General features: G+C 47.6%; 7 protein-coding genes across 7 annotated transcripts; 4 read left to right on the forward strand and 3 right to left on the reverse strand.

The window, feature by feature from the left end:
• The first annotated feature begins 344 nt into the window (after positions 1 to 344).
• On the forward strand, positions 345 to 1,660 carry F4817DRAFT_119515 (solute carrier family 25 member 45). The gene has a single exon (XM_049297605.1). The coding sequence runs from the start codon at positions 462 to 464 to the stop codon at positions 1,356 to 1,358; it is 897 nt and encodes a 298-aa protein (XP_049158656.1). The 5' UTR covers positions 345 to 461; the 3' UTR covers positions 1,359 to 1,660.
• Positions 1,556 to 2,441, reverse strand: F4817DRAFT_119543 (uncharacterized protein). The gene is made up of 3 exons (XM_049297607.1): positions 2,274 to 2,441; positions 2,153 to 2,220; positions 1,556 to 2,077 (listed from the first exon to the last, which is right to left on the reverse strand). Exons 1-3 carry the CDS (start codon positions 2,299 to 2,301, stop codon positions 1,754 to 1,756), a joined length of 420 nt encoding a protein of 139 aa, XP_049158657.1. The 5' UTR covers positions 2,302 to 2,441; the 3' UTR covers positions 1,556 to 1,753.
• A 1,666-nt stretch (positions 2,442 to 4,107) lies between these two features.
• Positions 4,108 to 6,383, forward strand: F4817DRAFT_338857 (uncharacterized protein). The gene has a single exon (XM_049303473.1). It carries the CDS (start codon positions 4,263 to 4,265, stop codon positions 5,892 to 5,894), a length of 1,632 nt encoding a protein of 543 aa, XP_049158658.1. The 5' UTR covers positions 4,108 to 4,262; the 3' UTR covers positions 5,895 to 6,383.
• Positions 6,265 to 9,927, forward strand: F4817DRAFT_119623 (lethal giant larvae like, C-terminal-domain-containing protein). The gene is made up of 3 exons (XM_049297608.1): positions 6,265 to 6,657; positions 6,781 to 8,876; positions 8,929 to 9,927. Exons 1-3 carry the CDS (start codon positions 6,539 to 6,541, stop codon positions 9,648 to 9,650), a joined length of 2,937 nt encoding a protein of 978 aa, XP_049158659.1. The 5' UTR covers positions 6,265 to 6,538; the 3' UTR covers positions 9,651 to 9,927.
• Positions 9,928 to 10,203: 276 nt separating this feature from the next.
• F4817DRAFT_316327 (glycoside hydrolase family 3 protein) lies at positions 10,204 to 13,039 on the forward strand (the record flags this gene model as incomplete). The annotated part of the gene is made up of 5 exons (XM_049300659.1): positions 10,204 to 10,492; positions 10,612 to 10,725; positions 10,790 to 11,167; positions 11,262 to 12,748; positions 12,806 to 13,039. The coding sequence occupies 5 exons, from the start codon at positions 10,204 to 10,206 to the stop codon at positions 13,037 to 13,039; spliced, it is 2,502 nt and encodes an 833-aa protein (XP_049158660.1).
• A 319-nt stretch (positions 13,040 to 13,358) lies between these two features.
• On the reverse strand, positions 13,359 to 14,222 carry F4817DRAFT_316328 (uncharacterized protein; the record flags this gene model as incomplete). The annotated part of the gene is made up of 2 exons (XM_049300660.1): positions 13,359 to 13,682; positions 13,800 to 14,222. The coding sequence occupies 2 exons, from the start codon at positions 14,220 to 14,222 to the stop codon at positions 13,359 to 13,361; spliced, it is 747 nt and encodes a 248-aa protein (XP_049158661.1).
• A 2,741-nt stretch (positions 14,223 to 16,963) lies between these two features.
• Positions 16,964 to 17,485, reverse strand: F4817DRAFT_338864 (uncharacterized protein). The gene is made up of 2 exons (XM_049303474.1): positions 17,434 to 17,485; positions 16,964 to 17,363 (listed from the first exon to the last, which is right to left on the reverse strand). The coding sequence occupies exons 1-2, from the start codon at positions 17,437 to 17,439 to the stop codon at positions 17,142 to 17,144; spliced, it is 228 nt and encodes a 75-aa protein (XP_049158662.1). The 5' UTR covers positions 17,440 to 17,485; the 3' UTR covers positions 16,964 to 17,141.
• Between the last annotated feature and the right edge of the window lie 17 nt (positions 17,486 to 17,502).

Consider the following 17,502-nt stretch of genomic DNA (forward strand, 5'->3'; position numbering starts at 1 on the left):
AAGACTCCTCCCCCAGCCACCTAAGCATAATATCCTATTTAGATGGTTTAATAATCAGCTCCACTATGTATATAAAGTTATCCCCCGCCCCGCGTTGGCGCTTGATTACCTCTCTAGGGTTGGTTGTTCCTCAATAGCGGGGTTTCTATTTGGTATATTCATCTCACTTACTACCTATGTAACCTACTGATCTCACTTGGTAGGCTTATCAAATCCAAGTCCTTAATGCGCCATTATATTTAGTAGAAATCTAACACGACCTGTACTTGTCTTCTCTTACTTTCCGATAAGGACTTTCAAACCCTCTAAGTCCCCATGTCACTCTCCATATACATTAAGTTGTGCATGGCTAGGAGGTGACAAGAGTCAGACAATAGGTTATCGTCTCAAGGACTTACAATTGAAAACTCCAATCCTTATAAGAAACTAGCCGTGGTCTCCTAAGATCAAGTGTTCTGGCTATGTCCGCAGACTTCTGGGCCGGCTATATCAGCGGAGCTGTTGGTATCCTAATCGGAAATCCCCTAGACCTTATTAAGGTGCGGCTGCAAGCGCGCGATGGCATACCAGGTACTCAAACGGTCACATCATATGCCCGGCAGTTCGAAAGCAAGTCTGCTCTACTAGCCGGAACTGCTGCACCTGTACTCGGCTATGGCGCTCTAAACGCTCTCCTCTTCGTCTCGTATAACCGCAGCGAAGCCGCTATAAATACTGCCCTGAATTGCCAGTCAAACCTCTGGACTACGTGGTTCGCTGGTGCCGTTGGTGGCCTAGCGACCTGGGCCGTGAGCACCCCAACTGAGCTGATCAAGTGCCGTGCTCAATTGTCATCGCCTCCAGCGTCGAGCTGGAGCATTGCGAAGCAGGTTTTCAAGACCGAGGGTATCAGGGGGTTATACTTCGGTGGTGTTGTCACAGCGCTGAGAGATAGTATTGGGTATGGATTCTATTTCTGGTCCTACGAACTGAGTAGCAAGTGGGCCGAGTCCAGCCGACAGAACGCCCCCGACTTCTCACAAGATGCAGCAAAGGTCTTGCTTTGTGGTGGTCTGGCTGGCATTGTCACCTGGGTTAGCATATTTCCTCTCGATGTCATCAAGACCAGAGTTCAAGCACAAACTTTTAATGCTACGAAAACGCCACTGCTTAACTGCCCCATGTCAACCCAGAGGCGCCTAGGAGCGATCGAGATTGCCAAAGCCGCATATAAAGAAGAAGGCATGCGAGTGTTCTTTAGAGGGTTAACCGTATGTAGTGTCAGGGCCTTCGTTGTTAACGCGGTTCAATGGGCCGCTTACGAATGGATCATGTTCGAACTTGGTCAGGGAAGGCATAAAAAGCCAAAGCCCATCTAGTCCAGTGGACTTGTTTGCTCACGATATGGGGTTTAGGTTGAGTCTACGATATTTTGATGTCACGGCTGAAACGAGTATATCAAAGTTAGACGAAACTTGGAAGTCAATACAGCAAGTCAATTGTGACTAATTGCAGGTGACTAATTGCAGGGGAACCTATTGGTCCGTTTGAAATCAACGAGTGAATGATAGTAGCGTCTCCGTCACAAAGATTGTGATGCCATAGTAAAGCTCTGGCCGATAAAGCACTCAACCCCAACCTCGCACCCCTGGACTATCAAGTCAAGTGTTCTCCATCCCTCCGAAATTGATCAACCTTTTGTTCCAGACAGCGTCATCTTCATCTTGATCCAGCGCTTAAGGCGTAGGATGGGATGACGTCGTGGGCAAAACTCCTAGTCCTCCTTCTCACTGAGTCTGGCTTCTAGCATGCTGATGTGTTCTTGCAGAACGGCGTTCTCTCTCTCAAGCTTCTCGTTGGCTTGGTTGGAGACATAGAGAGCCCAGTTGCAAGCCGAGAACTCCTGGACGGCTGCTCTGATATCGCTTCGGCATTTTTTCAAATTGTCTCTCATTTCGTCGCACGTTTTCACGATCTCCAGCATGCCAGTAGTGGCAACATTCAGTCCACCAACAACCACACGAAGTTTATCTTGTAGCTCCATGCACTTCTCCCGGTCTGTCTTTTTGACCTTGGCGGGCTTCGCCTCGTCGTCAAACTGGAATTATTCAGCATACGTAACTTTTGAGATAGGTAGAGCAAACGAAGAAAGGAAGGAAACAGAAAAGCTTACCTCGGAGTGTGTACGTTTGCGAGGACCAGCGGGCGACATAGTGTCGGACAAGTTATCAAAGTCCGAATCTGCTTTCGTTAGACCAAGAAGATACCTCTAAGGATCGTGTAGGTTGACTTGCCTTGATTGTCTGGAGGATAGAAGGGCATTTCAGTGGAGAGACGCGAGATCTATGAGTGAAGAGATTCTGGTGTCGACGACGATTCGAGGTTGTAGGTGAGAAGAAAAATGAAGGTGCGACGGCGTTCACGCAAGAAATTTAACTGTGGATGCCTGCGTGAACGCGTGAATGTGAACGTGAATGTGATACGTCTAAAGCTACATTGACCTGTAACTTTCTTATCCTGTTGGGGGATAATCAAGGTACCAGCACAATTAACAATTGAGCTGACATGGACTGCCTAAAAGAAAGGTAGAAAGTACGGGCCTATGTGCAAGAAGATGAAGACGGTCACCCCGCGACGTGATGCTGCGGGTACTAATATGGGAATTTTGATACGTAGGTACCTACTACCTAAGGTATCTATGTATTTATCATGGGATGAATTAGCCAAACAATGTGCAAATCTGACAGCTGGCACATATTCTAGAGAGCTACATTTGTAATATGCTATTTGAGAAGGGCTAATGGGTTATATCATCGCCAGTCCTAGCTAGGGACATATATAACCCACGTATTGTAGTTTTTTAAATTTCAAAAATGTTGACTTGGCTGAGCAGAAGTATGATATTTGAATCGAGTTAATGACTCGAAATATTTAGACACGGTAAGCAAAGTGATAAGTAATATTTGGAGTAGACCAAGCCCTTTAATCTTCACAGGTGCTAGGAGGTGGAATATCTAAACTAATAACTGTTACATGTATTACCGGTAAATATCGTAATAGCAACTCCTTTTTTAATATAATTGGCTTAACTGGTCTTTTATATCACAATATAAGCAACTACCATTTTCAACCTCTTTTGTCTTGAATAGTGAGCTCATTGTATTACATAATTAGTTGAATATCTATATAATGTACTGTATATATTAGATACTATCTGGATTGGGCTCAACTGCCGACATATGTCATCTACATAAGCAGCGCATGAATGAAGTGGCGGTGGCTTATCCCCCAAATGCTTTTCTTATTGGTGACACTAGGAGCTTGAAAAATAAATGCAGACGTATACCCCCAAGGAAGCCTTACTCGGGCTTGCTGGGCATCAATCTGGATGGATACGACTTTGAGATTCCCAATGAAAGCATCTCACTACCCAAATGCAGCGGGATATAAGCCCAAATTTTCCTCGCAAGAGGTTATTCGATATTCTGTTTCTCTTAACCTTGCAAGATTTCTTTCAACATATTGCCTACTGTTTCTCTGGCCATGAAGCCACCCCCTTACCCATGAATTATTGACGCTAAAAGGATTCTCTAGAAAAGAGTACTATATCATTTATAAGTAGAAAAATTGTTACTGAAAGCGCTGTGCAGGCGGGAATGGCGGTTGGACGACTGACGAGTGAAGATCTCGTGTCTTCACTACAAAAAGCGCTTCAGAAATGTGAAAAGCTCCACGGTAGCGAATGTCAATCAACGCCACCGAAGCACATTCCGGACTTCTGGGTCATTGATACTTGGGAAAATTGCCTCGTGCCGGGCGATTCAGTCGATAAATATGTAGCTCTTAGCTACGTATGGCAGTCTCCACTGGATGCCAACAGCCAGGAGCTTACACAAAGGCTGATGCTTCAACGGAACAATTTGGACAATTTTGGAAAACCAGGGTTTCTATCTTCTGAGTCCGGGGTTGCTGAAAGACTACCAAAAGTTATCCGGGACTCGATGGACTTCGTGCAACAATCCGGCGTACGGTACCTTTGGGTTGATTGTCTCTGCATCCCCCAAAACGATGAGACCACCGGTGACAATGTCCTATCGATGAAGGACATATATTCTGGAGCCTATTTCACGATCATAGCAGCTGCGGAATCATCAGGATTATACGGGTCGGGAGCTAATATCGAGGGATTTAAAAATGACAAAGGCGTTCCTGATGCAGGTAGCCTTCATGGGGCACTGCTCACGACACATTGGGCCACACGCGGATGGACGTTCCAGGAACAAATGCTTTCCAAGAGGTCTTTTATTTTTCTTGATGAAACGGCATTCTGGGATTGTCAGGGTGCTGTGTGGTGGTCTGAGTCCTTGATCACCAACCAGGAAACAGGTGTTAGCAAAGTCAGTACGCCAGAGGGGGACAATACGCCTTTAAGATTAATATTTCGAAGCAAAAAAGACCACATGGAAACAAGGACCTATAATAAAAATAGACAATTATCACAAAACCTTGCAGCCCTTTCCACACCCGACTTCAGACTTTACATGGAGTTAATATGTCGGTATAACCATCGCAATCTCACATACGCCCAGGATGCATTACCAGCCATTTCCGGAGTTCTTGATGCCCTGACACGCGGGTTTTTGGGCGGCTTCATTAGTGGACTACCGGCTATTTTCCTCGATTCCGCCCTTCTTTGGCAGCCTCTTGTCAAGGCAAAGAGGCGAGTTTCTTCTGAAGACAAGCCAGAATCGTCCCCGCCGTTACCGTCCTGGTCTTGGGTCGGGTGGCAATGCCTCATTGACCCGGTAAGCCAGGAGAGTGGTCTGGACTACAGGGTCCGAAATTATACTCGACCGCTCTCGGGGTTGACTAGGCCTCCTGTCACGAATTCATGGAGAACTAGGAAGCTTGTTAATTGGATTAGCTCGACCACTGCGGATGACGAGTGTAAGATACTCGAACCGGGGATACTAGAACAATACAAAGGGTTGCGGGATAAGCCTTCTGATGAAAATTTACCCGATGGATGGTCTCATGAAACAAAAGATACATATCCCACTGACCGTATACTTCGGTATGAATTCGAAGAACGGCCAAGAGACTGGTACTCTCATGAGTCGGATCCTACATCTGTCTTTGGCTACCCATTACCCATGACATACATCCCGTCAACTTTCGGAAGTCAAGGGCATAAGCGCTTCCTCTCCTGTACGGCATATACAGCTAATTTCAACGTCCGGCGAATTCTATATCCCCACCAAAGGGTACGGCAATATAGCAAATACCGTGGGGGTCGTTTTCATATCTCTTGTCTAGACACGAAGCTATACAAGAATAACCCCGACATGGAGACGTATTGCCCCGTAATAACCCTCGAAGACAGTCAAGGGCGCTGGGCCGGGTTGCTTAGGGTGATGGATGACAACAAAAGTATCAAGGCCCAGCAAACGGTTGAAGTCATAGCAATCTCGGAGGGCAGTTCCAGCTTCATCGGGGCGGCTGTAGCATACGAAGAGATGGTTGATAGGCTGGGATGTTACCGGTTTGGGAATATTAACAGCGATCACTGCCATTTCGCGTTGACGGGGGGTTTCCGGCGGGTAGATACCTCGGAAGAATCTGACAAAAAAGTAAAGCCTTGCGTGTATCGCAGGCCTAAATCCAAATGTTATAAGAGCATGGAGAAGGAAGCCAACGGGCGGGACCATGGGCCCTTCTTTCTCAAAAACATAAACTGTCATCGCTTCCAGGACGACGAACTACCAAAAGAGTGGGGGCACGAGCGTTATGATTTCTACAACGTGCTCTGGGTCGAAAGGAGAGGCGATTTCATGGAAAGAAAGGCTGTGGGGCGGGTGCCTAAAGCCATCTGGGAGCAGAATCAAGGAGGGCTACAAAGCATCAGACTCGGTTGATGCTCTAGGCTGTATAGCAGGCGAATTCAGGGGTATCTACTAGACCAAACAGCTTCAATCATAGCATCGGTGGGAGTTCATTTACAAAAGCGGAAATAAAATTTGGCAAGATTGGCTTTTTAGGTTAGCTGTACGGCAAGTCTGCGTTCGTGTGTTTTAACTGTAGCTGCTCTTTGCGGTGATGCCTTGCGACTGGAAGATATGGAAACTGTAGTGATGGTATCTACTTCTCCATTGTGCGGTTTAGAAATTCTCATAAATAATGTTGTTAGTATAATAGTCTCATACAGGCTAGGGTAAAATGGACAAGAGACGAGTATTTGATCTGATCGGATATATTACTTGTAGGTTGTAGGTTGTAGTGTTGAAACACACGATGATAATTGAGTGGTACCCAGTCAAGCACGTGGAAGGTGGTTTGAATCACGTGGCCGGATCTCATCTCTTTAGATTTTATGTGGACCCCTGTGCCGGGCAGCCGGGAGTCATTATGTAAAACACCGATGACGTATGTTTCTCATTAGCAGACAAAACTTCCTCTCCTATCTTCTGTAATCACTTTAACTGGAGGAATTTAGGATAGGTTATAGGCATAAGAAGACGGTCCTAAGTTCTAGTCTGGTCGATTATTTCTATTAAAAATAATGGCCGCTTTTCTTCGAGGACGACAGGCAGGCATGCAAAATGACCTGTCTGCTAACATCATCCCAGGCTCTTTCATACCGGACGATCGGGCGCGTTACGGCATTAATTCTCAGATCAGGTACGACATCAATTATTACATCAATTATTACACGGTTTTTCGTCATCATAAAGTCATCCATATCATACTACTATATCTTATACTTCCCGGGGTTAGCTAACTATATTTATCTCACTCATGTAGTTGCATCGCCTATGAGCCTATCCAATCTCTTCTCGCCATTGGAACAAATGAGTCTAAATATGGTAGCGGGAAGATATACGTCTTCGGCCAAAGCCGTGTTCAGAAACTGCTTATTCCATCACGATCATGTTCTTTTTCAGATATCCAATTTACCAATAATCGCTTGGTGAGCCTAGACACCAAGAGCGAGGTTGTCGTATGGGATCTAGATACTGGCAAGAAGATCGTCGGCTTTCGTGTGCCTGGAATTGTCTCTTGTATGATTACCGACCCCGTATTGGATTGGTGTTTTCTAGGCACGCAGACGGGTGATGTACATACATATGATATTGACCGACAACGTATGGCACCGTTTCGAATTCCTAATCTATGGGCCGAAAACGATCCTAGAGCTAGGGCGGTGGCTCTAGTCTCGATGCAGCTGCACCCGCGCGACATAGGTAAGCTGTTAATTGCTTACACGCATGGTGTAGTGGTCTACTCGTTCAAGCAGAACATTCCGACCAAATTCTTTGAGTACCAGGTACCCCCAGGAGCTCCAGGAGGATCAAGTCAGGCTGTCGAATCCATGAGAAAACCAAAGGTTACTCATGCATTATGGCATCCCACGGGAACATTCATACTGACTGCCCATGACGATGGAAGCTTGGTATTCTGGGATCCGAGAGATGGGCGCGTGGTATTGGCGCGGACTCTCTATGACACCAATATCAATCAACCCGTACCAAATCCAGGCTCCTCGAGCCCCAAGCACCCGTACACTCGCATTTCTTGGTGCTGCAAGCAGAATCCAGAAGATAGCGGCTTACTCATCGCAGGCGGCCGGAAGCTGGATGAATCCTCAAATGGTCTAACTTTTATCGACCTTGGAATTACGCCTAATTATGCCACTTCATCGTGGCAGATCCTATCAGATTACCTGAAAGGTAAACACCAGAACACTATACAGACGCCGGCCGGGGTTGGAATTGCAAATTTCTTTTTGATTCCACGCTTGTCCCCTCATTTCTCCGGTGCTCAGGACCCTATTGCTATCATGACTCTACTCTCGTCGGGAGAAATCCTCACCTTGAGTTTCCCGAGTGGTTATCCTATTTCGCCAACAAATCAGCTTCATCCGTCCGTATCATTTGCTCACCCATTCGCGACCAAGTTTGGGATTACTATACTTGATCGAGGGAGGTGGCTTGGAATGGTTGAAAATAGGAACCAGGGTGAGCCGTTGCTGAAAGGAGGTGCCGAGGCACCACGACCACGCCGGCGTTTCGAGGGGCGAACTATCATTCAGGTTGCGCACGCGGATAGCACAGTACGAATTTGGGACGTGGGCCACGGTGATGAGATCGAAAATTCGTCCCAGCTTCAAGTTGATGTCGCCAGAGCACTTGACCGCTATGAGGATGTAGAGATTACGGCCATGACTATGGCTTCTACTACCGGTGAATTTGCTGTTGGTACAAGCAAGGGTGAAGTTGTCATCTACCGATGGGGCGGTAATCCGTATTTTGGGAAACCCCCCGACCAACACATCGAATCAAACCCTGGTGGCATCACTAATATTAGCACGAGAGCCGAACCATCTCTAAAGAGTGGGCTTCAGCCGTTATCATTATACGAAATGATGCAGGGCTCAATCAGCGTTATCAAAGCTTCAGACGCAGGTTTCCTTGCTGTTGGATCCGAGAATGGATTCGTAAGCATCATTGACCTTCGAGGGCCTACGGTCATGTTCCAAGCGCCGATGACAGAGTTTGTTAAACGTGAAAAACGTTCGTCATTTTTTAAAGGCCGGTCTAGCGTGTCGATGGCTAAAGAATGGCCCGTGGTGCTTGAATTTGGTGTCATGACTCTTGATGAGGACAAATATTCCAGCATATGCTGCTTCGTTGGCACAAACCTTGGGAAGGTTGTCACTTTTAAAATACTGCCATCCGGTGCAGGATATACTGCTACACTAGCAGGTGTTGCACACCTAAATGATAAGGTGGTATCTATATGCCCTATCGTCGCGGCGGATGGAAAGCCTGCTCTTGCTACGGGCCAAGCTGTGGCCGGGCTCAGAGAGGGAAAACATGTCAACGGCCTACTTGTAGTTGGTGAGCTAACCAATATAGGGTCATATTCTTACAAATGCTAACACTATTGTAGTCACGCAAAGCGAAGCTCGCATTTTCAAGCCGGCCACGGCTAAAGGAGCCTCGAAATCATTCGACGACTATCTTTGTAATGCCGCTGCGGTGACCGAGTTTGAACTGCATGGAATGGCCTTGGTTGGCGTATTTGGAGACCTGACGACGAGAGCTTTTAGCCTGCCAGGACTCAAGGAACTAGGAAGCTACCCACTCCCTATGATGGATGGTAGTCGATCTAGCGATGCGATAGTGACAGGGGATGGCGATATATTCTGTTGGACAAGTCCATCCGAACTTGCAATTCTTCAGGCGTGGGGTACCGGCTTACCATTAGAGAACACGGCTGATCAACTCATTAATCCTAATCTCGAAATACCTCCGAGGCCGACTATCTCAAATGTGCAATGGATCTCGGGCACACAATATGTCACGCCGGCAGACCTAGACCTTTTGATCGGTGGTCCCGATCGGCCCCCCGGTAAGCGCACGAACGCTTCGACGGCAGCAATCGAGCGAGATCTAGGGGCGGGTCCCAGTTCGGGATCCGGTAGCCAAGAGGGCTGGGGTGATTATCTCACCAGGCAACTGAATGAGCGTACAGAGAAACTAAATCTCATGAACGACAGTCTGGATTCCGCCGCAGATAGTAGCCAAAGATGGGCCGATGATGTTAGTAAGTACGTCGCCCAACAGAAAAGGAAGATGATTTTCGGGAGCGTTGTGGGCAAGTTCTCGTAGATTGCGTGCTTTCTATATCCTAACTTTGCGTTTCGTGCTTGAGATATCAGGTACGCTGGAGTTACGAGAGTAGGCCGGTAAAGGTATTCCCAAAAACATCGGCGACGTGTGGATTTTGAGGATTGATAGCCACTACTGTTATTTTATTGCATCTTATTACAGCATGATAGCTCATCCTAGGAAAATGCCAAGTTGGAGATGCGGCTCACGCCGTTGCAATGTTTCTTTGACTTTATCCTCCGACGGTAGATCTCCTGCATTCTGCCGCAAATGAACGACTCAATCAGGCAATTCAACACTCGGTTTAAGCGAACCGAGAGCGTGTTCTATCTATTTATTTATTTATATATTGTTCCCCTGCGGGACCTTGCATCTCTGGCATATACATGCGGTAATTGGCTCCGTTTATAGAGTCGAATGACGCGATCGCGGGTAGCTCGAGTATGAAATAATAACCCTATCCCCACCTCTACTCTTCCTTGAACCTCGCGATACTTTTCGAGACCCTTGTTGAGGTCTTATAAAGAGAAGGAGAAATTATAAGATAGGCACGATGCGAATCTCAGCGGCGGTTCTTGTCTCCCTAGCTGCCCTCGGCAGTGCTCAGAAGGCCACATTCGAGCTTTCGTACCCCTCGCCGTGGGGAACTGGCGGTCCGGGGTGGGACGAAGCGTACGAGAAGGCCAGGGAGTTCGTCAGCAAGCTTACGATGCTTGAGAAAGTTAATTTGACGACCGGGACTGGTAACCAAGCGGATCTGTGTACGGGGAATACGGGGTCGGTGCCAAGACTCAATTTCCGCCATTTGTGTTTGCAGGATGGACCTGTGGGGGTTCGGTATAGTAAGTTGACAGATATCTCAAGCTGAGGAGGGAATAAAGGCGATGAAAGGGGCGGGAGGAAACATGTTTTATTCGTTGGTCGGGAGAGTATATGTTAACGAAGACTTGATTGTCGCTAGCCGATCTCAACTCCGTGTTCCCGGCGGGCATCAGCGCAGCGGCAACATGGTCGCGATCTTTACTCCGGAAACGGGGCGAGGCGATTGGACAAGAATTCAGCGGTAAAGGTGTTGGTAAGCGCTCATTTCTCTCCCGCCTCACCACTAGAAACTAAATTAATCCCTACCTCCCATCTAGACGTGCACCTAGGTCCCGTAGTCGGCCCTCTAGGTCGGGACCCCGCCGGCGGCCGCAACTTCGAAGCCTTCGGGCCGGACCCGTACCTCGCCGGCGTAGCAGTCGCCGGAACGATCATCGGGGCGCAGAGCGCGGGTGTAGTGGCCAGCGTTAAGCACTACATCCTGAACGAGCAGGAGCACTTCCGCAGCGGCATCAGCTCCAATCTTGATGACAAGACTATGCATGAGGTGTACCTGTGGCCGTTCGCGGACGCTGTACGAGCGGGCGTCGGGAGCGTCATGTGCTCGTATAATCAGATCAATAATAGCTATGCGTGCGAGAACTCGTATGTGTTGAATAAGCTGTTGAAGAATGAGCTTGGGTTTCAGGGGTTCGGTGAGTTGTCTCCTTCTGAGAAGTTTTTACGGGGGATTATAACGGTATCTTGAAGGCTATGGGAATATGTGTGATTAATTGGACCTTGATGTAGTTGTCACCGACTGGGGCGCGCAACACAGCGGCGTCGCCAGCGCACTCGCTGGCTTGGATATGACGATGCCTGGGGAGGGGTTTGGCGCGGGCACGTATGGATCGTACTGGGGCGGCGCTTTGACCGAAGCGGTGCTTAGCGGTGCGGTTCCGCAGTGGCGACTTGACGACATGGTTATTCGTATCATGGCTGCTTTCTACAAGGTAGGACGGGACACAAAACAGGTCGATATTAACTACTCTTCCTGGACGAACGAGACCACTGGCTACCAGTATTGGGCTTCGAAGCAGGGAAATACGACGGTGAACTACCATGTCGACGTGCAGGCCGACCATGGCGAGCTAATCCGCGAGATGGGCGCAAAGGCGACGGTACTGTTTAAGAATGTTGGGAAAGCTTTACCTTTGGTTAAGCCCGAGAGTATTGCAGTAATTGGCGAAGACGCGCAGGATAACCCCGATGGGCCTAATGGTTGCGTGGACCGAATTTGCAATAACGGGACGCTTGCGATGGGCTGGGGCTCGGCGACGGCGGAATACCCCTATTTAATCTCGCCAGCCACTGCGCTTGAGAAGCAGGCGGAGGCTGATGGTACAGCATTCACAAATTTACAGGGGAACTTCGATCTTGATGCTGCCAAAGCGGCCGCAAGTAATGCGTCTGTTGCGATTGTTTTCGCTAATGCTGATTCGGGAGAAGGATATACGACGTTGGACGGTAACTTTGGAGACCGTAATAACCTCACGCTTTGGAAAGGTGGCGACGAACTGATTAAAGCAGTTTCGTCTGTTAACCCTAACACTATAGTTGTTATTCACAGTGTCGGCCCGGTCCTAATCGACCACATCAAAACTAACCCGAACGTGACCGCCATCCTATGGGCCGGTCTCCCGGGCCAGGAATCGGGTAATTCGCTGACGGACGTGCTGTACGGAAAGGTCAACCCGCAGGGCCGAACGCCCTTTACATGGGGCAAGGGGGCGGAAGACTGGGGAGTGTCTATCCTGTTCAACTCCACCTCGATCGAGCCACAGCAAGACTTCGCAGAGGGCCTCTTCATTGATTACCGATACTTTGACCGAGAGGAGATCGAGCCCAGCTTCGAATTCGGCTTCGGACTTAGTTACACCAACTTCACGTACTCGAATTTGAGGACGGTTCATCACGACCCAGGCGTGTATAAACCAGCATATGGAACCACGCCCCCGGCGCCAACGTACGGCGAGTTGGATTTGGACCCGAAGAATGCGGTTACCCCTGAGGGCTTCTCCAAGATACCGAGGTTCATTTATCCGTATATCAATAACGCGACGATCCCAAACGTAACTGCTGAGATTCCTCCGGGAGGCCATAATGCTTCTGCGCAGCCGATCCTGCCAGCGGGAGGTCCGTCGGGTGGAAATCCTGAATTATACGAGCTACTGTACGTGATTAGCGCAGATATCACTAACAGCGGAGAGGTAGCCGGGACTGAGATCCCACAGCTTGTAAGTGATCAACTTCTGTATAGTCTTGTCGAGACTTCCACCTAATACATTTCCTAGTACATCTCGCATGGCGGTCCGACGGAACCGAAGGTTGTGCTCCGCGGTTTTGATGAGATATACATAGAGCCGGGAGAGACGAAGACAGTGGTCTTTAATGTGACGTACCGCGACTTGAGCAACTGGAACTCCGAGGAGGAAGACTGGCGTCTCACAGGGTACCCGAAGATGGCATATGTCGGGGCGAGTTCGAGAGACTTGAGGTTGCAGAAGGCGTTGCCGCTTCTGAGGTGAAGTTTTGAAGTTTTGTAGAGCTCAGTGAATTTTCTTTTCTTTTCTTTTCTTTAGCTGGGCCTTCTGTTAGATAGGAGACACAGCTAAGAATCTTGGACACAATAAACTTCGTATCGTTAACTACTGGATTCTAAATAAACTCCCCTGCTATGTCTAGCATAAAGGCTCGAAAATACACGTAGATACATATTACATTCTCGCTGAAATATTATCGAATTACCTATACATACTATCCTATGATACTACGCTACAGAATAAACGCTGACGGTAAGCATATCGAATCCTCTACGTCTAATAGCCATCCCGTATTCTTTTACGCTTAGAAATTACCTATATCCCAATCCCAAGCTTGAACCTTTTCCTGAGTCTCTGGTAAAGGCTCCTCTTGCGGGGCTGCCTGTATAACCCCCCCATCGCGTGTTAGGTGCGTTACCATGAGTAGGAGGTTCATGTCGATCATGCCGAATTTCTCGTGTGCGGCAATCGTTACCTTTTTGATCCGCGCGTTGTTGAATTCTCTGCTGTATTCCCTAAGCATCTTCTGTTGGCCCTCGAGGAACGGGTTTCCGTTGAAGAGTTTAGACCAGCCGGTACTGTTTGGCTCGCTGCTACGTCTTAGTACTCCTGATGGGCCGTATAGGGGCTATATGGTCGCGGTGAGAGCTATACGAGCTTTTGTACTTACTAGGTAGATATTAACAGTGGTGCATGCGGTTAGATGAGAGACGGAAAGCTGTAGAGAGGAAAAGGGGGTGCGTACCAAATTGATCACCATACTGCCCATATCTGGGAATTGTAGTCCTCTCGCAGCGAACGCGGCCTCGATACAATCGTAGGCTGATGTATTATTAATAAAGCTGACGCCGATCCGTTGAAAAGTAGCCAAGTTCCCTCCTGCAGCCCTATAGTTGTCGACTATTACGTCTCTATGTTTCATTCTCGGCCGTGGCATATTACTCATAGCGACCGAATGGACAACGTAGGCGAAGTTGGGTAGGGATACGCTATACGACGTGACAGTGCGGGCGCCCCATCTGATAAAGAGGGTTTCCCACGTATTCGTATCCGTGGCGTTATCGACTTCCATGTATTCCTGCATCTCGTCTAACCACAAGGGTTCATTACCGAAGGAGTCCCTGGTGAGGTAGTATTGGCCGATGCTTCTCCCGTGTGAAGACGACATGGGTACTTGGAAGCGGCGTGTCGAAGAAGCTAATTGTATGTGACTAGGAGGGAGTATAGTTGAATTGAAGATGTAAGATTGATGCTATACGGATATATTATTCGTAGGTATCTGGATTATTGGAATAGGAACTACAAATGCCAACTGTTTTGAGGTGTGTCGATGACCCGGGGTGAAAGCAAGGTTGGCTGATAATGGCGGCGGTTGGTGTTGCTGCTTAACCAGTACCTACCACATCTTTCGTATGCAATCGTATCTCTACTTCCATATTCAGGACGTAATCATTCTGATGGGCGTCACAGTTTATCCCAACGCGACTTCTGGAATTCGTGAGCAAGAGATAAGCATTTGCCTACCACGGGGTAATTCATAGTAGAATAGCCAGGATGGCTCCTGTAGATCGTATGTAACAGTGCTACGGCAAGGTCAATATTCTATGAATCGTAGACCTTACCAGTTCGTCTTGCCTTAGATCGCACAAGTTCTATTAGGGAGGAAGTAGAACTTATTACGCGGCGACTGCGGATTTGACTTTAGATACCGATATATATGTAGCTGCACAGAAATATATTTGCTTTCCTATTTTATTAAATTCTAGACCGTATCGTAAGGATAATGATTAATAAAATGTAGAGAGGTGGAACGGGTTTATTGGAAAGGGGGCATGCAGTTACAACGTAACCAAAAAAGGGGAATAGCAAAAAAGAAAAGTAAAAAAGAATTGCAAAAAAGCTCGGTCTGGGTGTTGAACCCAGGACCTACGAAAAACTACTTTGTAAATGTCGTACTGTCAAGTCACGGGCATACCGGTCCAGCATATGACACCACGGTGCAGTTTTCTCTAGCCTCCAGTCACCCAGGGTTACTTCCTTTTTGCGGGGTCGGCTGAGGGTTTGCAGTTTATTTCGATATATATGTCTTGTTGCCTAGGTAGGTATGTACTTTGTCGGATGTACCTCGTTGCTTAGAGGCCCGAAGATCGAGCGACAGCGAGGGGGTGACTCGCACTGGCGTGGGTCCGTCAATATTACCGGCCGTGCGACAGGTGTAAGCCTTCGCGATGCTTTGTGGCGTTGAGTTTGCATAGAATTTAAGATAATACCTGGCGAAGCTCAACACTTTACAAACGCTTACCTATGTTATTATTTAATACTTTAACTACTACCTACAGGATTAATTTCATTTAATTTTGTAATCGCTTTTCCAGATTATTCAGGCTAATCTAGGTCAAATATCGTATCATTTGCAGCGGTGAGTGATATGTTATTGGAGACGTTGGCTGCGGTCCGAACTATTGGCTTTGATTCAAGTAGAGGTAGTAGAAGAGCTTAATTAAATATAAAATTTCCGGCTCTATTTCGCAATCGAAGTTATGCCGTACGCCTAAGCCTAACTATAATCATCGTTGAGCCCCCATTGGAATATTTGCTACGTCCGACTTTCGTAAGCAACTAAAACACAAGTGATGGCAATTGTCCTTGTGAGTAGATAAGTAAAGCGTCTCAAAAGGGATCACATATCTCTATTAGCTGCTTAAGATTCCTAAAGCTCGAACTTCCCTAGCTAAATATGGAATTCTCGTTTGTCATTGCTTAGAAATATCCTACCGTAAGTGTGCTGGTAAGGACGAATGGTTTAGAGTTATTGGTGATTAGACCCTGCAAACACTATGAGGAATTAGGCACTGACAGGCGATATAAATTTAGTTTAATTTTTGTACCAGACACAGTAAAGTGATCTTCTTAGTCTACCATAGATGTATGTGCGAAAATAGTGATCGCACTGTACATCATAGTGATGATTTTCCTCCTGGCTTGGCATGTCTGTCGGTTGAAAACGAAAATGTTATATGAATACGTAAAAAGCGCTGCACATCGAATATATTAACAAATCAAGTCTACCTATCTAATCTGTATATACATATTGCTTTAAGCAGCTAATTGAATAATTTGTTAAAACTATCACTGCTTAAAGATCAAAGTCGCACACGTGACTTGAACCCCTAAAGCTATCACCATTAAACAGACTCCTTCTGCTTTACGAATACCTGATATTTAGATTAGATTTCCAAAATTTTGAAGCCTCTGGGGATAGTTGATCAAGATTCTGATTTTGAGCAGCCAACCCGCTGGAAGCTGGCAATGCGGGACGCCGTATTCCCCCTATTTAGAGGCTTGCCGAGAGATATCCGATTGCACATGTACGACCACGCATTTCCGCGGCGCCTGCTTTACTTATGTGCTGAATCTTTTTATATATATCACTCTGGAGGCCGGGGACTACCTAGTTAAAGACCCACTGGGTCCGTCCGCCGCCGCACAGACGTGGTCGCGAAGCCTAGCACTTTGCTGGGACCCAGTAGACTCGGTACCGGAGGATATTGCTAAGACCCTGGTCTTAGACATCGTCGTCCTGCGGCCTGTGCAATGCGCGGAAAGACCCGGATCGACAGGGTCGTGCATGCACTGCGGCCGTTCGCGAAGATAGACGAGACGGTTGTCGTACGGCCTTTGCCCGGCGTGAGCGGACATTGATGCCTATACCACACGAGCAACACCAAAGCCCACTGGTACGCGAACGAGCCGCAGGTTGGCTCTACCGCGACCCGGAAGCATTACACAGACCAGGGTGATGTCTCCAAATTCGATGCTCTTAATATGTGGCTGCGCGTCGCGCATTACCTGCTCAAAGAGTTCCTGATTGGCGGGGGTGGCGGTCGTACGTATGTATAACTGGTATCGCGAGTGGCAATAGAAGAATTTATTTTATATGTGCATCATTATCACCAGGATGCGACTTGTTCCTAGATGTAGGTAAAGTCCGACGTGCATTTCTCCCTTCGCATTCCCTCCCCTTTATCATCGCTACTCGCATTTTCCATCTTTCCTCTTCTGAACTAGGTTCCTAAGGACCTATCACCTAGCGAACGCATTTACACACCCTAGTACCGCAATAAAGGACGTTGTCCGTGTGCAACGTCCCGTTGCCATTGCATCCGGCGTGGTAGTTAGTCTCGCACCATCTCGTCGTGTTGGGTGAGTGGCAATCGAGCCTGTAGGCGGTTGGTTCTTCTGCCTGGAAACGACGCTGGTGTGGCGCGGCGACGATGCAGGCGCTTAGCGCAAGAAGGAAGATGAAGATCTAGAGAAAGGATCTATTACTATCTGTCCATTAGGGTGCCTTAGGTGTTTTGTAGATAGAATTTCGTTACCTTCATGGTATCGAGTACCCGGTTTTGTCCGAGTCAAATATCAATGATGTTCAGTAATCTTTGGTGGCT

Source organism: Daldinia loculata, assembly GCF_022478755.1.
Source record: "Daldinia loculata strain CBS 113971 unplaced genomic scaffold F4817scaffold_27, whole genome shotgun sequence".
NCBI lineage: Eukaryota > Fungi > Ascomycota > Sordariomycetes > Xylariales > Hypoxylaceae > Daldinia > Daldinia loculata.

What these genes read in the sequence shown, in the direction of transcription:
- F4817DRAFT_338857 (XM_049303473.1), top strand. Translation starts at nt 4,263, where the DNA reads ATGCTTTCCAAGAGGTCTTTTATTTTTCTTGATGAAACGGCATTCTGG.
- F4817DRAFT_119515 (XM_049297605.1), top strand. Translation starts at nt 462, where the DNA reads ATGTCCGCAGACTTCTGGGCCGGCTATATCAGCGGAGCTGTTGGTATC.
- F4817DRAFT_119543 (XM_049297607.1), bottom strand. Translation starts at nt 2,301, where the DNA reads ATGCCCTTCTATCCTCCAGACAATCAAG. An exon ending in CTATCCTCCAGACAATCAAG is followed by an intron (nt 2,221 to 2,273) that starts GCAAGTCAACCT and finishes TAACGAAAGCAG; the next exon opens with ATTCGGACTTTGATAACTTG. An exon ending in GCAAACGTACACACTCCGAG is followed by an intron (nt 2,078 to 2,152) that starts GTAAGCTTTTCT and finishes GAATAATTCCAG; the next exon opens with TTTGACGACGAGGCGAAGCC.
- F4817DRAFT_119623 (XM_049297608.1), top strand. Translation starts at nt 6,539, where the DNA reads ATGGCCGCTTTTCTTCGAGGACGACAGGCAGGCATGCAAAATGACCTG. An exon ending in GGCATTAATTCTCAGATCAG is followed by an intron (nt 6,658 to 6,780) that starts GTACGACATCAA and finishes TCACTCATGTAG; the next exon opens with TTGCATCGCCTATGAGCCTA. An exon ending in CAACGGCCTACTTGTAGTTG is followed by an intron (nt 8,877 to 8,928) that starts GTGAGCTAACCA and finishes ACACTATTGTAG; the next exon opens with TCACGCAAAGCGAAGCTCGC.